The sequence below is a fragment of the Haemaphysalis longicornis genome, unplaced genomic scaffold, assembly GCF_048455015.1.
Source record: "Haemaphysalis longicornis isolate Haplotype H1 unplaced genomic scaffold, Haemaphysalis longicornis Haplotype H1 scaffold_10, whole genome shotgun sequence".
In the NCBI taxonomy this organism is placed as follows: domain Eukaryota; kingdom Metazoa; phylum Arthropoda; class Arachnida; order Ixodida; family Ixodidae; genus Haemaphysalis; species Haemaphysalis longicornis.
Window position 1 is genome coordinate 134,591,887 of NW_027526204.1, and position 19,137 is coordinate 134,611,023.

Here is a 19,137-nt window from a genome sequence, read left to right on the forward strand (position 1 = left end):
TGATTTGCTCGTCACATCAGATCCACCTTACGTTTCTGCTTTGCTTTTGTGGCTTCCTTTTTAAGTGGCTATCAAATGCGGTCATTGCTGCAACAGAAGGAAAGCTGGCCAGTAGCTGCTGCACCGCTGTAATGACGTAATTCAAGTGGTTGAAGAACGCCAATACCGACGAAGAGAGGAAAATGTTTTGAGCAAGTTTCTAAATTATCTGATGGGCATAGAGCAGCATTTTTTGGCTGCAGTACTTTGTGACCCCCTTATCTAAGTACCGGATGTGTTGGTTGACTACGTTCTGCAAGCATTTAGAATATAAAAAAAAGTCGAAAAAAGTTTTGCAGGGCCCCTTTAAGTGGTACCATGCTAAGAAAGAACTGTGGGACAGTTGCCCAGAAATGCCTTCAGGAGTTGTTCCATGACGGTCTCAACACAGAAACTCTTTCCATGTGTCCGTTTGGTGCCCGTCTTTAAGCGTCGCCATTCCGCACCAAAACTGGCAGACTCTCGCACCATGCGTGACCTGGAGCTTCTGACGAACACCCTGGTGCCCCGGAGCCCCGTGACGCTGTTTGGCATCCTGAACCACACCAAGACCCCGGGTGGGTCGAGGCTTCTGCGGGTCAACATGCTGCAGCCTCCTCGGGACCTGGCCACCATTGTGCAGCGGCAGAAGGCGGTTCAGCAGCTCCTAGACAGCGAAGAGCTCTTCTACAACTTCCAGGTGTGCAACATTAAAGGGGCCGTGCAGACCAAACACAAGCTTAGTTAATTCGATAGATTGCCTCGTTAGAATCATTTGACACCACTTTTAGTGCACACTTCGCTCAAATAGGCTACATAATTAGGAAAAAAGAAAATGGCCATGTGACCCACTAGCTCATTTTCCGCAACAGAACCTATAATGTCATAAGCCCTGCTGTGCAATTGGCTGGGGCCAGCAAAAGCAAACGCAAATTAGGCAGGGCTTATAAGCTTGCCCAGTGATCTCCCTACACCCCCCCTAGGGGGTGTGTTGACCTCCCCTAGTTTTTCTGGACACCCCCCCTTCCCTTGAATCCCCAAATTTCACTCTTGTCAGTCCTTGTATGGACCTTTTTCAGTATCGATCTGCGCAAGCGCGGGCTGCCCGTCTGCTATTCATGGCAGTAGCCTGAGAAATGGCCTGATAAATGGCGAGAAATTAAAAAAAAACTGAATACGGACCTTTCATGGTAAAAAATGAATTTCTCTAAATTTGTTTTTTTCTTAGATTGAATAGAAAGCACCGCCTATCAAGTGTATATATATATATAAAGAAAATGAAAAACGTACATCACGGGGATGAGCGTTTGGTTAACAGACGTCTATTATTTAACTAGTTGGATAAAAAAACAGCTTTTCTAGTTTATTAACCCCCCCCCCCCCCCCCCCCCCCTGAGCCATTGAGGCACCCCCCCTTGATTCGATGCCTGGGGAAACCCCTGAGCTTGCCAAATGAGCTGTTTGCGCTAAAGCACTAAATCTTTTGAATAAAACAAACTTCTATTTCGCCTGCATGGCCCCTTTGAGGCATTGCGCTGCAGGACATACAGTACCCAGCTACGACATTCAAACGTGCGCAGGACTACCTGTCATCCCCTGCACATAAAATATGACCTGTGCGTGGCCCGTCCATTCTCTGCAGCAACTCCATTTCATTTCAAGTTTGAGATAGATTGCTGTGCCTTCAGACCTTGTTCCCCTAACAACTCATGCTTCCTACCACTTGCTTGTACACATCGCTCCAGTGGGATGTGTACGAACTGCAGCACGCACACCTCCCCGCTGAACACGTCCAACAGTGTGCTGCCGCCACCAACTTTGTTTCAAGTGGCTGACATGACTGCCCTTCTTCCATCTTCACTTAAAAATTGCTACCCTCCTTTCATGTTTGTTCTCTAACAAAATCGTCATAACATCATGATCTATGTTAAAGGCAACACCTGTACAAATTTGTGTATTGCTTTTGTATAAATTTTCATACTGCCATATGTTTGTTATTTCAGTGTTCGTTCACATTTTTCGTTAGTGGTGGGGAGAGGGGGGGGGGGGGGGGGCGGTTGCGGGAGAGGAAAAGGAAAGGAAATGCACTGGGGATATTTTGAGCTCTGCAGGGAGCTCACCTGCATACAACCCAGTGCAGGGAAAGAAAAGTAGAGGGGGAGCGAAAGAATAAGATAGAGGCAGAGAAAGCTATAAAGAGGGAATAAAGAATAAGAGATAGGGCTGTCAGTCCGGGCATATCAGTCAGTCACTTCAGTACTGCCGCTGCGTGAGGCCGACCGTCTCCAGGTAATGGAGCAGATGGGCTGAGACTTCCCGTTGGGTTGTTTCATAAGCTTCATCCGCTGCTTGTAACTGATGAATCTTCCTGACGTAGCACGCGCCCTAATACTGCGCTCCGGGTTAAGAAGGTACACGAAAAAAAAAAAAAATCTTCCCACTTCTCGTATGGGCCAGGTCGTGCATGTACCATCGTTCCTCTCCCCAGTTCCTGCTGGCCAAGTTCTCAGACATGGAGTCCCTGCTGGCATCCCTGGTGCAAGTACCCCGGGTGGAGACGTTGCGCTCCATGGAGGCGGCCGTGCACAACTGCGTCTGCCTCAAGCACATCCTCGAGCATGTCGAGCCGTTCCGCGTGGTGCTCAGCAAGTGCGAGAACACACTGCTGGGCACCTACGCCGAGGTCGGTGGGCTCCCCTCCTCCCCTTGCTCTTCATCATCGTCTTTTTCTCCCTCCTTCTCATCTTCCTCATTCTCATCCTTCTCCCCTGATCATCAGCATCCTCCTCCTCTTAATCTTCCTCCTCCCCCTGATTTATTTCCTCATCATCCTTTTCCGTGATCGTCTTCCTGTTCATATATTTCCTCTACCGCCTCATCATCATGTTCTTCCTCTTCCTAATCTTCCTTCTCCTCTGCATTACCATCGTTCCCTCCTCTTAAGCTTTCTCCTTCCTCTCATCCTCCTCTTCATCGTCAGTTTTCTTCCTTCCCTCCATCATCCTCGTCATCATCGTCCCTCTCTGCGACAAGCGACTTAAATGCACTTCACCTCGGAGATGTGTGTGCTGTGGCGCAGTAGAAAAGTTGGCAAGCGGCCCTCGATTGGTGCCGACTTTAAAAGCCTGTTTTGTGCAATTTAGATCCCGAACAAGTTATGGGGACCAAAAATTATCCTAAAAAATACCGGATGCATTGAATGAGCACTCCATGGTATTAGAAACATTAATTTCTGAAACAACGCTGTCAAAGTTCAAGAAATCTCTTAGAAATCTCTTAGAAATCTATTTTCGATCGACTTGATGTAAACCTTTTCTTGAACTTGCACTCACAAATTTGTTATTTTGTTGTATGATAGAACGTACTGCTGAAATGTGTGTATTTGAATTTTTCTGTTCGTCCTCAGTTATTGTTTCCATTTTGTCTCGAGATTGTAAACAGCTTTGTAAAAAAACTGTAATCATGACCTGTTGCATGAGCGTGTACCAATGCGCATGCTTTTTACCCCTTGTACTTTCATTGTACTTTTTTCCCTTATATGCTGCTAAGGGTGGCATTGCCTTCGTCGGGCGACGGGTTTGCCTTGAGCTGTGCCCCTCAAGACAGTATTTGTTACGTTGTCTTGAATAAAACTTGAAGAAGATACTTACACAGCAGAAACAGTGTAGCTAGAGGGGTGTGAATGCTCAGAATTTTGAGTTGTTTCGGGAATGGCGTCTGCTGGTTGGTTAGATTCACTGGCTGCTTTTACCATTCGAACTATTCACTCTTTTTTGATCATTTAAAAATTACCAGTAATAGGGGAATAATAATTGGCTTTGCCTAAAGACGTGAGTGTTTGTAAACTTCACAGCATGGTGCGCATTCTGTTTTGTTTTGAAATGATAAACTGAAACGTTATCTTTTTTTTTTTGCCGTACTATATAAATGTATATATTCAAAAATTGTGGATGTTACTAAACTTTACTTTCCGGCAATGTCTAAATGTTTTTATTTCTGTGTTTTGTACTGTTGAGTGACATCTGTTCTGTTCAATGATTCTACTTTGCTTAGTGATGTTTTATCTTTTATTTCAATTATTTTTCTACATGTTGTAATTGTCTTAAACTACCAGGTGTGAAGTAGCATTTTCTTGCCTGTCCATTGTGGCAGAGTTAGCACAGCAACAAAATGTACCTTCAAACTTGTGTGCTTGTGTTATTTTATACGCAGTACATCAGCGATAGCCGGTACGGCCTAATGTACGAATTCGTATGCACGGTAGTACGGGACGACGTGGTTTATCAGAAGGGGACCTGGAACAGAGTTCTGCAGCTTTGCTTCAGCATAAAGGTCAGTTCAGCACGCACTGTTATTACGTCTTTCTTTTCTTTTTTCTTTTTTTTTTGGGGGGGGGGGGGGGGGGGGGTTGATGTATTATTTCTCGATATTGTTTTCGTCTTTTCAGTAAAAAGATCCGACCAACATATAGTATCTGTCTAATGATATCTTCATCATCTTAAAATACCAGAACAGTAATGAAGCGCTACATGCCATCTTTACAGACATACGCGAAACCTTGCAAACTCCTAGTACATATAGGAGAACAAAATGTTGCTAACTGAGTGTCTTAAACTTTTACGAATGCAATAAATGAAACTAAATGGAAGCACCTGAATGCAGATTACAGGTCAAAGTGCTACACCAAAAGCTGGTTAATTCGAACTCGAAGGGGATCATAAGATTGTTCTTTAAGCGGAGTTCGAATTAGCGGGCGGGCGCTAGAATGGATGGAAATCGCACCACACTGCTGGGGCAGAACACAACGAAGCCACCTCTGGACTCATCATCGCCAATTAGGCGCTACTACACATTTGTGGCAGGTGATTTCATAAATAATGCATCCTAAATTATAATGGCATACGCTGGAGCATGGGCGCCGGTGGCGCGGCGCCCTCTGTAGACGTGAAATAAGTTGTTGCAGGAGCGTAGCGCGCGCGCCGCGCTGTCATTTTTTTTGTTTCGCTGTTTTGCATCTCCAGTAAATTTGGTTTGGTCTGCATTTGCAACGCATTGTAGTCACTCTGGGCCGACTTTTTCTGCCAGGAGAGATGGAAACGAGGGGATCGTAATTCGAATTAACCGTTCTAGATGCCGACGCGTTCGAATTATCGGGAGTTCGGATTTACCGAAAGTTCGGATTAACCGAGTTCGAAATAACGAGCTTTTACTGTAGCATTCATTCATTCATAAACAAACAAACCACGGCCTATCAGTACAAAAGCCGAAAGAGGTGCAGGAGGTTAAAAGAGAAGGTGTATGGCCACCAGAGCCCCTTCGATTGCTGCAAACAAGAAAACCTACTAAGTAACCTTACATGAGTGGCGGTACTAGACAGCAATCTTTTTTTAGATGCTCCAATGTAGTCCGTGAAATGTTACATAGTTAGTGCTTGATATTTTCAAGAAAACAGTTTTTCATATTATTGTGTGGTTATGTTAACCCCCAACCCCCTACCAGTCATGGGCACATTACCAAAAAAAAGTAACAGTGTTACAGTTACAGTTACCTAACCCAAAAAAGTAACTCTGTTACAGTTACAGTTACGAATTTTCCAAAATTAACTAGTTACATTTACAGTTACTGCAAACAAGTAACGTCGTTACTTTTCCGTTACTGTATAAAACTAAGTAATAGCTAAAAAAATTTGGCTTATTTAATAGAAACGTACGAAGGCGTGCAGGTAGCATAAGTTATACGTCGTAAAGCCTACACCAGGGGAACCTAAAATGATGCACACTCATGCCCAAACCAACAATCGTTATGTGCGCCTCATTTTTTTTTTATTACGGAAGTTTTCTATCCATCATAAGGAACTTTATTTTTCTGTTGCTGCACTCTCGCTGTAAGAAATTTATTTGCAAACATCATTGTAGCATAGAATTCGTTGTTTTAAAGGTTGGAATCAGAGAGGCCGAACTTTTACTATACAGATCTGGATGACAACACAGCCGAAACAATCTTTCAATGTCAACTTAATTTATTTTCGCCTACAATGCCGTTGCTTGACCGCCCCGCGTAGTGAGAGAGAATAGGAAAAAGGGGCGGTGGTTGCGGATTGACGGAAGGCCCTTGGAGGAAAGGTGAAACGGACGTGGGAGTACATCGGTTGTCGAGGTGTTTTTGAAAGATACTAAAAAAAAGCACTTCGTTAACTTTTTATTTCGTAATTTTGGTCGGAGACAGGGACCAATTTGAGCCATTGCCGAAGCGACGTTTGTCCGTGGGCCCTCGGAGTCATTCTCCCACCCTAACCCCCAGCCACCCCCATCCCCAGAATGAGATAAGATATTTCTAAAGAGAATAGAAACTGAAATAAACGCTTTACTGTTTACCCCCTCCGCCTCCTCCCGCCTGTCCTCACAAAGGCGGATTTTGCCGTCTCAACCGGAAAACGCTGCTCTCACAATCCCAGCCTTCCACAGCAATCACGTCGCCGATCCCAGAACCCCTCCCTTCGTTTGCTTTGAGGTGTAGGCCGAACGAAGCTCACCCAAGTATTCCTTGCACCCAACATTCAGAAGCAGATGTAGCTACTGTTTTCGTTTCGGCCACAGCCCTCGAAACAAAGTCGCGAGGCTTTCCAAGAACATTTCTTCGTGCAGTGGCAGTGTGGTCAGACGTCTGCCGGCCAAGATGCTGGCTGGTGTGAGGGCACTGGGGGGCCACAATTGTTGGGGTCGTCGTATGTGTGGAGGGGCATGAAATTTATTACTTCCTCGACCTCGTTCGAGCACTTGGTACAGTTCGATGAAGCCTCTAGACCAGGGGTCCCAAACGCGTGGTCCCAAATACGGCCAGGGGTCTCTAAAGCGCACAATAGTTGCAAGCAACTGCGACTTGTGAATCGAACACTCTACAGTGCGCTTAGGGCTGGACCAGCGTGAGGCCGCCGAGAGACTCCCCGCGGCGTTTTATAACCCTGCAAACAGGGCTGCACGTCGCTAATGAGAAAGAGACGCCCTGACCGGAGTTTTCCAGGCTTCCGCGAAAGTGCAAAGTTTTTCAGTGCGTTGCGCGGCATTTGTGGGTGTTTGCTTTCCTGTTCGCCTTTGTTTGTTTTCCTGTTCACTGCACTCCAGATGTGGCGAAAATGGTGCAGCCGCGCATCAGACTATAGGTTCTGGTGCGTCAACATGCATCTACGTACGCTTAGGCGCGTGTCGCAGCGTATGGATGAGAGCCATGTCGCGCTGCTGAGGAAAATACTGCAGCTTAGACTTAGAAATTTCGAGCCCTTAGGGGACCGCGTGGGACACCACGCACACATGCATGCCTAAACATTTCTAGTCTAGATGTTTTTCACCCATGCAAAGGGAGTGAGCTGGCATAGATGAAGTAGACGAAGGTTCTGCGGAAGAGAGGCCGAAAAAGTGAAACGCGCAAACTATACTTCGGTCGTTAATGAGTGTTGCGTTTCGATATTTTTTTATAGCAATAAGTTACTGTAACGATATTTATCGTTACAGTTACTCCACAAAAAAGTAACAGTGTTACAGTTACAAGTTCCTCTAACTTAAAAGTAACTAGTTACAGTTACAAGTTACTGAAAAAAGTAACTAGTTACCAGTAACGCGTTACTAGTAACTAGTTACTGCCCAAGACTGCCCCCTACCCCTCCCTAAAATTTATGTGTATATATTATGTTGAGCATGCAATGTGAACAGTTTTTTATTCATTGATTTATTCATTAATTCATGAATTTCTAACAGAAAAAGTGTAATGTAGCGGTTCAGGGCAAGCACACTGTTTACTTTCTTCTTGCTTGTCTCTTGTGCTGTGTACTACTCACTGTTATGAACAGAAGGAGAGTGTGTTCATGCTGTTCAGAACAATAAACTGTCCTCACTATTAAGTGCAGAGCACTTTAGGGCCGCGCCTTGTCATCGTAGCTCGCTCGCTGGACCCAAGTAGAGCTACGTGCATGGCGTTCTGTCGTAGCCGCTGCCGTCGCGGCGTAACTGAGAGGCTTCGAAAGCCATGCGGTTTACATAGTCGTAAGCGCTCGAAACTCGTGAACCACTGGTGCTTGTCATACATCTCCCCGTTGTTTTGCGCAGAGAAAACTGTAGGTACATTTGAGGCAAAATATACGTAATTAACCGGGAGTGCCCACGTTCATTTATTTAGGAACGCTCGTTGGGTTGGTTTTTACGTTAGTAAGCGAAAAAAAGTGGCAGTGCAACACCGGCACGTGCGGGAGGAAAAGCAAGCACAAAAAGAGCAGAGCTCCCGCTGGCGCAGTTTCAGGCGGGTAGCGCGCGAGCACTGCGAAGGCGGGGAATTTGAATTGCATTGGGTGGTAGCAGTGAGCACGGATAACGGCGCTACAGCTCATTGTGGCGAATCACTGCTCTGCGCTTCTGACAGCTTTCACATTGAGTGGAACGGCTTTAATCTTTTTGTTGCAGCCTGAAGTCAATGGTCTGCTTGACATTGCCCGAAGGACCTACTCGGAGGTGCATGAAGATATGCAAGGGAAGATTGTGTTCAGTTTGCATTCAATATGTGGCATGTCTGTGCTGAATGTGCTGCTTCAGAACATGGCTCTTAAAACAACTTCCTTTATTTTTAAGTAAACTCTGTGAAACTTTTCTGTGAAAAAGTAAAGTCTTCTTAGTCTTGCTTCTTTTTCTCCCCGTATTTCAAATATGCCATTTTTTTTTTAGTTGGTCAATTGGTTCCCTAGATAATTCACGATAATTGGCCATCTTTGGAGGAACAATAGACAAAACAGTTTTAGTCGTAAAACTGTAAACATTTGGATTTTCCAACAGTGGCAATTTTCCAACCATTTCGAATGCCGATTCCAGACACCACAGTTTAATGAGCTGTAAAATTTGTTCCGAGTGAAGCGTCAAAAGACCGCTTGCCTTATTGCATTCACCAGGGTTCATAATATTGGAAAATATAAAAATAATAGTCTTATGACTAACACTGTTTTGTCTATTGTTTTTCAAAAAATGGCTCATTATTTCTAATTATCTTGGGAACTAATTGACCAACTCAAAAAATAATGGCATATTTGAAATAAGGGGGGGGGGAAAGCAGCAAGACTGATAAGTTTCACAGATTTTACTCAAAAATTAAAGGACGTTGTTTTAAGGGCAGTGTCCCCTTAAGTACCAACTATTTTGCGGCCTGATGGGGTAACTATATATATGCACTTGTTTGTAGCAAAGTTTTCACAATACCCACATGTATAAACTTCATTAACCTGCACATATGTGCTATGGTTGAAACATTTCTTTACGGCTAGCCTACTTTATGACATAAAAATTTGCTATGTAGGATTTAGGTGGTCATCTTGTTCACTTCAATAATTTGTTTTACATTCTAAATGCATTTGTTTTGGTGTTAGATCAAGCCACTTACACTAGCTACTTTAGTGCTTTTCAGTTCGTGGGAAAGATGCAGTAAATAGTGAATACTACTCGGTACGAAAAATAAGCTTTCATTTGAAATTTCAGAAGAAGCTAATGTACCTATTTCAGTGCATTACTGCAAGCACTGTAGTATAGTATACTCCTATACATTCAGTACATCACAATGAAATACAATATACAATGCAAAATACGCGCAATACAGCACAAAAAAAGCTTTCCTTGAAATTTCTTGTTCACTCCAGAATCTCATGTCAAAAGCTGAACTACCCGCTTCGTGTTCTCGAGTGTTAAAGGTGTTTTTTACGCAGGTGGTATTTGGGAGGGTGAGGAAAAAGAGGACGTTTATGCAGCTCTGGCAAAAGTGAGCGATTGCAAGAACGTCAAGTTCCGAAGCGGTTGAATGAATTTCCCAAAGCACATTGATGTTTGCTGGCTAGCACTTGCACGTGTACAGTGTAGACCGTTTTGAATGTAACCGCTTATAGTGCGGGACTGGGTATTACGTGGGTTTCCCTGTCCACCAGTAGGCCTCCCATAGAAGTCAATGCATAAGTGTACCACTTTTAATGCGGTTTCCCCAACCACAATAACGTTTATAGTGCAGTTTTTCAGCTTGTCCGCTGATCAGCCGGTGCAGCTGGGGCATCGTTTTAAAGTCGCAGAAAAAAACAAAACAAAAAGCGATAGATTCAGTCATTCTTCGCAGCCCGCATTCCCTTCTGTCCTCTTAGACGCAGAAAATAAAAACTAGGCACCCTTTAGTTCGCATGTTTTGTTTGCACTCACGTAATCACCACAACGGCCCTTGCCCATGGCACAGCTCTGAAGATAGCGAGCGGCCCCTCTCCTCCTCGTTAGGGTGCGGTAAGTTGTTGCAGTTTGAAACTTGTGCAGATAAGCAACCACCCGGTTCCTTTTCGAACATTTGGAGGTAGCGAGCCCAGCCAGGACGCCGTAAATTTCCACTGTATGTTTTGTTGGTAAGCAGCCGCCTTCGACATCACGAACGCAAGGCACAGGTGAAAAAAATGCCGTCTCTCGTGTTCTTATTACGTTGCCTCCTGGGCATAAACCAGGCTGCTTCTGTCTCTGCAGTATTCATTCTTCTGCACACTAAGGAACGCAGATCCTCAAAACATAAAGCCGCGCTCGCTGTTTGTAAGACCATGCATCAGTGTGTGATGCGGAAAAAAACAAAAACAAAATAAAGACTGTGCCTCTGTTTTTAAATTCGTTTGAGTGATGATGAACAAAGGAATGATTAGAAGGTAACTTGCGATATGGTTGGGTTCGCACATGTTTTGTTAATTGTGTGGTACCGCTTATAGTGCGGATTTTCGCAGCTCCCACGACATACGTTATAAGCAGTCTACACTGTAGTACTGAAGTGCAGTACCAGTGGTCTTAAGGGTAGCACTGGCAGGCACATTTGTAACTGGCGCTTTAACAACCCATTGTCCTATTCTCGTCTCCCGCTTCTTCACTTTGCCACCATCTGATCGATGAGGAGGCGGAACTCTCTGTTAAATGAAAACAATGAAAACGGTACTAAAAACACGACAGAAAAGGAAGAAAGGGCCAAAACACGGATCTGACCAGCAACTGAAGATTTACGACGGCTGAAGTCGGTCAGTACTGCGTTTGTGCCACATCACCTTTTTGTGTCGCATTTATAGCGCTGTTATTAGGTGCAATGTACCAACTTTCCCAATAGTCCGCTCTGCCCTCTACCATATCTTGCCTCGGATAAAAGGAAAACGTTGCCCTGGTGTCGCTCTTGTGCAGGCCTAGTGGAGAAAGAGATGACCCTGGAATATGCACTGCCTCTGCGGCTGTCCTACTCCCAGCTTCGGGGCTTCTTTGCACAAATGAACTACACCGGAGCCGTACCAGAACTGCCCGACACGTTCATCAAGGTGACGGTCACTAAGACGACCATCTCCTTCACCACCGACACACTGGTAGGTGGCCCAACATTGGCTTGATGGTGGGTCTGGTTTGCTTTGCCCTGAAACTTATGCCATCCACACCTTCACTTTGAATAAGACGCATCATTTCGGTCGGTTTTAATGAATCAGGGCTGGCTCCGGTTATGCCTGCTCCGTGTTATAATGTATGGTGGGGCTTTTGGTTGACTGAAAGCAAGATTTACACTGTGTTGGTAATAAATGCTTCTGCTTTGCAAAGGCTAGCTGTAATATGTCCTTAAGGGGTTATGAAGACAAAGTACAAGTTTGATTCATTAGAAAGACTGCTTTGTCTTGATAACGATGATACCAGTATAATTGCAAACTTCGAACAAAAATGGAGATAGAGAAAGTGTGAAGCAGTGGGACTCCTTGGCCAGGTTCTGGCAACTTTTCGCTGACGTCACGTAATTTTGTTTGCGTGATTGGCGTCCGTTTACCTGAATTGTCGCTCAGACTTATGAGTGGACGATTGTAGGGGAGCCTCTAGTTCCATTTGATGCATCACTTGAATGCTAACATGCAGTTCACACATTGAAAACATGTTTTTAGTGCTGGCGGATATGACATCTCTCCCGCCCATAACACGTCACTGTAGTGTGAAATTTGAAAGATTTTAAGCGCAGAGCACTTTAGTGGCTTGCCTTGTCGTCATAGCTCGCTTGCTGTACCTAAGTAGAGCCCCACGGCGTTCCATCGTAGCGGCTGTCCTCGTGGCGTCCCACAGAGGCTTTGAAAGACGAGCGGTTTGTATGGTCATAAGCGTTCGAAACCCGTGAACTCCTGCCGCTTGTCATACATCTCCCCGTTGTATAGCGCAACCAAAACTGCAGGTACATTTGGGGCAAAATCTGCATATATAACTGGCAGCCCCCATGTTTATTTAGTTCGGAACGCTCGTTGGGTTGGTTTTTACGATAGTAAGCGAAAAAAAGTGGCAGTGCAAGAAAAAAATGGCGCGTTCCAAACTGGGTAGTAAGGAAACGGTAGTGCCAGCACTTGCGGGAGGAAAAGCAAGCACGAAAAGAACAGAGCTCCCACTGGCGCAGTTTCATGCGGGGGGCGCGTGAGCACTGCGAAGGCGGGAAATTTGAATTGCATCGGACAAGCCTCCGTTCAATTCATCAAGAGGGAAGTGAGACAGGGCAGCGAAGAGCATGGTGGGTAGTAGCAGTGAGTGGATAACGGTGCTACAGCCATTGTGGCAAATCACTGCACTGCATTTCTGACAGCTTTCACGTTGAGTGGAACGGCTTTAATTTGTAATACGTCTTGTGTTTTCTTTTTCTCTTTTTCTTTTTTTTTTTCTTTTCCTTTTTTTTTTTCCCCTGGTTAAAAAATATGTTTCGTGTCTGGAATGTAGGTGAGTGAGGTTCTGAGGCCTATGTAGTTCTTTCGAAGTAATCTAACTTGTATTTTGTCTTCATGGTCCCTTTAAGTACCAGCAGTGCTTAACTGTGTAATCATTAATTATGACGTACAGTAATCCCTCGTTATAACGAAATAGCTTTACTCGAAATATTGCTTTATTCGAAATTTCTTCTGGTCCCAACCCAAATACATGCATTTTAGGCCGCATTACTCGAAGCGCACGAAGAGCTGGACCCACTTAGAGCGAAGTGGCGAGCAGAGGCGTCGCCGATCTGCGGCGACTCAGCGGCGAGCCAGGCTGTAAAATGGCGGGTCAACGCAAGCTGGTCTTTTTCCGGCGATTGTCTTCAGCTGGTCATGCTCGATTCGCCCCATCCGACTTTAGACAAACGGTCCAAATGCATAGTAGGGTCATTGAATTTTGTTCCTAGATGCTGGTCAATGGAGTGGATGCGACGGTGCGCCAACGCCGACACTCGTTCCATAGAATCAGCAGTGTCGTTGGCAACAGCCCGCCAAAAAAACTCTTGTGTCGCTAACTTAACGACTGCGCAGCTCGGGAAAAAATAGCCCGGTGATAATGCAAAGCCCCTAGTGCTACACCCGCCGGTTTTCATGATTGCGCTGAGTACCCACAATGAGCGGTTAACCGGTTTTTTAGCTCAACAAACACAACAACCTCACACTCGAGCCACTGTGTTTGCGGCGCTTTCCAGCGCGAAACTCTCGTGGCGTTTTGTGAAGCCCACACGCCCTCTGTAAAAGTGGGCACTGCCACTTTTATGTGCGGCCACCGCAGCCTCGTGCAATGCTTGGCCAAATTGGAGCAGGCCTAGGGCGTTGCTCGTGTCCAGCAGGAACTTGAAACAGCCAAGGATCACTGTCTTTCTTGCACCTGAATAAAGTTTTGGTTCACTGAATACATTGTGCTTTGATTCTGCACAGCTGTGGCGCAATTAAAACTCAAATGCTTCAGCTTTTCTTGAGCTGTTGCTTATATCGAAACACTGCTTATAATGAAATTTTTGGCCGTCCCGCTGGCTTCGTTTTAATGAGGGATTACTGTATATAGTGCAGTCCAAGCATTCGAAGGTCCCGCATGCTGAGGTAATCAGTGTGCGATGTTTGCGCTTATCTTCAATGACAGGCCTACGAAGCACCAGGAAGATGTGCGGCCGCATCCTTGCCAAGTTGTGTCAGACAGTGGTGTGATGAAATAATTAGGATTAGATAAGGACAGTAACGATGTTCACACACACATGTAACGAAATGTTTCATTTAGGCAACTGTCTCCCAGTTTCAGTCAATGTAAAAGCCACAAAGACTGATGGGCATGTGGAGCCAAATTATCCTTTATAGGAGCGGCCTGTCTGTATTTGAGATGGGCTTCATTCTCTTCATTTAAACTAGGGGCTCAAAGTGATTACTTAAAAAAGTTTGTTAGTTTACTGAGCCATTAGATTATTACCGTGTCTGTCCATTTATCATGGTGGTTGCTGTTTTTTCTGATAGTATCTGGATGTTTTACGTTTCTTACATTGGGCAAACATGGTAAACATGCAGTGACTGCAGCCACCTTTCCTTAAGGCCACATAAAAGAAGGTATGAGGCGTTGATAGAAGGAGAGTTTGAGGGCCATATCTGTGAAAATTTTCTCAAATAATTCCAAGCAGAATTATTCTGAAAAATTCTTAACATGTACCTTTTCGTTTGACTCAGAAGCCGACCTAACATAACCTAGCCTTGCCTAACGTAAACTAAACTAAGCTAAACTACACTGAATAAACTCATTTAAACTTAACTTAAAGCTTAACTTAAAAGAACAAACTCCTTTTTTTCTGAGGTCTTTGGTAGGCATGCTGTGTGTACAGTTATTGCGTGTTTTGCTGTTACATGTTTTTTCTACTGTGCTTTGCCAAGCCTTTCATCTCTCGCCACAAGTCAAGTTCTTGATTGTCTGTTTTTATGTCCACCCTTGTTTCCCCATGGTCAAGATCAAGATGAACGGTAAGCGCTCCTCAACACGCCCTGCTGCAAAGTTAGTGCAAGGCTCTTTATTCTCTGGAAGACTTCCTGAGTTGTATTATTCTTGATCTCATTTTGCTGCAGATCGAGCCAGAGAAGTGATGCACGAAATTGCCCGGCTGTGCTCAGGGTAAGCGACTTCTACTTGCTGAAATGAAGTAGTCTCACGAGTCGCGCGGCAATTCCTACTCCTAATGTTTACACATCTGTCTCCCTTGAAAGGATCACAAATTTTTTTCAAAGAGGTATCAAAGTATACAGCTCCACAACAGAGACAGCTCCACGCATTAAAGGAGCCATGAAGAGAAAATGCAAGTTGGTTTTATTCGAAAGATTTCGTGTTTTATAGTGCCCCCAGCGCTTGTCCGGATACAAACGGTGCTTTATTCACTGAGAAATTAAACAATTTAGGTTAAAATTTTGATTTTCCCGCTCAATCGTGCGTTTTCGCGGTCCCAAGTGACATCACGGGAACCGACCGCTCTGCAGCCTAGAGTGCCTTCATTCACGCATCCGCCGTACAGGGTAGAGACACGTAACGCTGGCGCCGTCATGTTCGGTTGCTCGCTCGCCGCCGAAGCAAGTCATTGTGTCAAAACCGCGCTAAAATTATCGCCGCAACGCGGTTTACTGAAGAAGTTTGAATCATATTGTCTGTTTCGCGTTGCTAGGTCTCATGGGAAACGAAAAGAATAACGCGTTGAGCCCGTTGGCCCAATTGCGGCGGCACGGGACCGTTCAAAGGTTGTCTCCACCCTGTAGCGGTGTTGGTTTGTTCCCGCGTTTCTTTACGTTCCGTAACCTAGATGGCGCCACCATACCGTGGCAAGCGTTTGGTTTGTTTTTGCCCGCATTTAAACCTGGCTTGTTTTTGTTCTGGGAGAAAATATTCGTTCCCTGAAACAGTGCTCGCTCGACAAATGGGGTCACGTAAGACACCGTTGCTTGCGTCAATCGGCCAGTGTCGTCTGAGACAACCCCAAGCCCCATAGTGCTGTGCAGCTAAACCAAAGCATGCTGTGCGCAGTACGAACAGCAGAACGCATCAGTACTTCTATGTTTACATGTGCTTTCGTAACTTTCACTGTTTGTCCCATCATTCCTATTGCTTTGTAAAGAATGTGCCCTAAATTTAAGCGCAAATCGCTCGTTCGTCTAGTTTGTAAGCTCTACCTAATTTGCGTCTGCTTCTGCCAGCCTCCGCCAATCGCAGAGCTTAGCCCATGTGACATCACAGGTTCTGTTGCGGGAAATGAGCTGGTGGGTCGCATAACCATTCCCGTTTTTCCTAATTATGTAGCTTATTTGAGCGAAGTTTACGTTAAAGGCCAACTGCACTCAAAATTTCGACTTCTTGAAAACCCTATTTCCGTATAGTCTGCTTAAAAAGAAAGCAACATGCAAAATACAACAGCTGAAATACGCACGTGGACGCCGCAAGCGGCCAGCAAAAATCGGCGATTTTGAAACCGAAACCGAGGAGAGCGCGGCCATTGCAGTGACGTTGCAGCCGTCCAGCGAGCGGCCGGACGGTCACCAGTTCGGGAGAATGTCTGCGCGCAAGCTCTACGCGCGCACGGGGCAGCAGAGCTCGACCGGTTCTCCCGCTGCGTGGCTGGCCAGAGGAAAAAGCCACCGTAAGCTGGAACGTCGCAGGCGCGTCATGGCTGTTTACGCGATCCGCCGGCAGGTGCAGAGTGGTCTGCGGCGGAGCCTTTTTAAACGCTTCTGACTGATTAACGAGGCGTTTCACGGGGCTACCACTTGTGTCTCAGCTTATTTGGGGGTACTTACTACGCATTAAAAACAAATTTGACCGAGGTGAAATTTGAGTGCAGTTGGCCTTTAAAAGTGGTGTCAGTATGATTCTAACGAGACAATCTTTTGAATGAACCAAACTTGTGTTTTCTCTTCATGGCTCCTTTAAGGGGGCACACTGGTCTTTTGAAACTTTTTTTTTTGCTTTCCAACCAATTTTAATGAAACTTCAGGGGCTTGTTCAGTTTTTTGTTAGCTGATTTCAAGTATACAGTTAGTTTTGACGCGAGGTAATTATATTCCGAGTTAATTAGAAATCTCGCTAGATTGTTTTTGAGAACAATAGGGGAAAATCTATGCAACAAAAAATTACCACAAAGGCATAAATAGATGCGAGAGGTTGGGAAGAATGAAATATGGGAAGCAGTTTTTTTTGTTTGTTTGTTTCGCAATCGCATACAAGTTTTCATCGATTCTAACTTCTAGTAGGTTTGAAGTGCTCCTGCTAACCAATTAAAAATGACACTAATTAAACAACTACTGAAACACAAAATGCAAAATCTACTTCCCTGATTGCATGGTTTAAACATTCAAATTCACAGTGAAAAAAAAATGACCTTCCTAGCTTCACTACATGCTGGGATGTACCTCTCAAGAATTTCCTATCACGCCAATACGACTCGTGGCAAAAAAGTGGGGAATTATGACTTTTTTTTTTTTTTTTTTTTTGCTGTTGTTGAAGTAAGGCCTGGCTTTTATAAGTACCTGGTACTGTTCCAAGTACGAAATTTTTAGAGAAAAAACTGTGCAAATCAAGAGAAAAGTGATACTACCTAATATAATGCTGTTTTGGGCAATTTCTCAGTCTGAAAGACCCATGGGCCTGTTAAGTAAGTTCTTCATGCTTTTTTCTATGTGAACCCAATGACACATGCCAAATGTTCACACATATAGCAAGCTGGTGTGCTGTTCAGCTTGTACGTAACCTTCGATTTAAAAAAAAGAAAAATCATTGTGTGTTGCACAGGTAAGAAGAGCAAAGCAGTATGTTCAAACAAGCATCTCTGTTCACGCTCAGTGCAAAAGCTAGAGTGCTTGGTTGCCATTGGATGGATGAAAATGTGATTGGTTGTTTCTAAAGAAAAAGGTTGAAAAGTAGGAAATGGGGTAATTTAGTTTTAATTGTTGCCAGTCTACTGTGCATCAGTTTGCCCAGAAAGTCGTTAGTAGCATGCTCACCAGGAAAACTAGTTCAGCACTGTAGCAGAATTTTTTTTTTTTTTCAGAAAGAGAGGTTTTGTGAAAACAAATCAAGCACATGTAGTTGGCTGTCATTGATCGACCATCATTTGCCATTTCTTCGTAGCTTGTTTCACCGCAAAAGTTGGCCTTAAGAAATTTAGTTTAGTTTGGAACATCGCATCATCAACATTGCTGGGACTTCAGGCATTAACTCACAGATACGTACACACGTCTTAGGCCAAAACATACTAAGTTGGAGGGAGCAAAAATGCTCACTCCTTTTCTGTGTGTGTGGGTGTAGTGTGTGGGTGCAGGGGTCATAGCTTCTTTGACATTTTGCCAAGGATACCTTCAGCTCTTCAAGTGCACAAAACATCTTTGCATGTTTTTATACAACTTCCGACCACATTGTTTGATTCCCCACGGCCCACAGTGTCCTGGCTTCTGTGCTGAAAGATGTGGTGGCCAACATTGGGTGCCTCTACAAGCTCGCCGAAGTGGTCTCAAACGTTGACTTCTTGCTCTCCCTGGCCGAAGCCTGCACTTTGTCTGAATATGGTGAGCGCCAGCTGCGACATCTAGGGCTATCAGTCGATCAGTTGATCAATCAATCACTCAATCAATCAACCGACCAACCAATTAATCAATCGATTGACCGACCAAACGACCGATCAATCGATCGATCAATCACTCAATCAATCAACCGACCGACCAATCGACTAATCTATCAATCGATTGACCGACCAAACGATCAATCGATCAATCAATCAATCAATCAATCAAATTACTTAATGATTCCTCAATTAATTGCTTTTATGATGAATCAATCTTTTGGCTTCACGGCAGCATGGTGCTTGAGTAAATGTTCTGGAGTAAATTGCGCTCCAGTGAGTTGGTTTATTTTCCCACAAACACAGTGCGGCCGGAGTTCACTGACACCCTGTGCATCATGGAAGGCCAGCATCCCGTCCTGGAAAAGGCCGGCATGCGCACGTATGTCCCGAATGACACGGTAAGGGTGCTCTTGCTTTAAAGTCGCCGCCTTCTAAGCATGCCTAAGCTTACTGTTTCTTTTCATTTTCTTTGCACAGGCTTCATAGAAATGTTTGACAGTCTGCTTTTAGGGATGTTTAAAGCCAGTACGTGTAGCTTCCCTTTGCTCTTGATGGCCACGTGGGAATTAGCTGCTGTGCTAAGCCGTATGAAGAATCGGCAAGGGTGCCCAAATTAGGCATCATTTGTTAGTGTTGCTGTGCTTTGCTTGTGCCATGCTGGCTTAGGTGTAGTGTTGCCAGTAAACCTGTTGCAGCCATCACTGCCACCGCATATAG

At 44.7% G+C, this 19,137-nt stretch overlaps 2 protein-coding genes across 5 annotated transcripts in view; both read left to right on the top strand.

The window, feature by feature from the left end:
* LOC144159372 (mutS protein homolog 4-like) overlaps positions 1–9,744 on the top strand; it is a 98,420-nt gene extending 88,676 nt beyond the window's left edge. For all 3 annotated transcript variants that reach the window (XM_077690811.1, XM_077690810.1, XM_077690809.1), the window contains 4 exons: positions 498–718; positions 2,507–2,701; positions 4,231–4,350; positions 8,469–9,744. In XM_077690811.1, coding sequence (XP_077546937.1) covers positions 498–718; positions 2,507–2,701; positions 4,231–4,350; positions 8,469–8,636 — 704 coding nt within the window. In that variant the 3' untranslated portion in view covers positions 8,637–9,744. The remainder of the gene's footprint in view (positions 1–497; positions 719–2,506; positions 2,702–4,230; positions 4,351–8,468) is intronic.
* A 131-nt stretch (positions 9,745–9,875) lies between these two features.
* LOC144159371 (mutS protein homolog 4-like) overlaps positions 9,876–19,137 on the top strand; it is a 51,626-nt gene continuing 42,364 nt past the window's right edge. Inside the window, exons 1-4 of one of the 2 annotated variants that reach the window (XM_077690808.1) lie at positions 9,876–11,404; positions 14,891–14,936; positions 18,240–18,364; positions 18,724–18,818. In XM_077690808.1, coding sequence (XP_077546934.1) covers positions 14,908–14,936; positions 18,240–18,364; positions 18,724–18,818 — 249 coding nt within the window. In that variant the 5' untranslated portion in view covers positions 9,876–11,404; positions 14,891–14,907. Of the gene's footprint in view, positions 11,405–14,751; positions 14,789–14,890; positions 14,937–18,239; positions 18,365–18,723; positions 18,819–19,137 lie in introns of those variants that run through there. The other variant, XM_077690807.1, reaches the window with a different exon arrangement.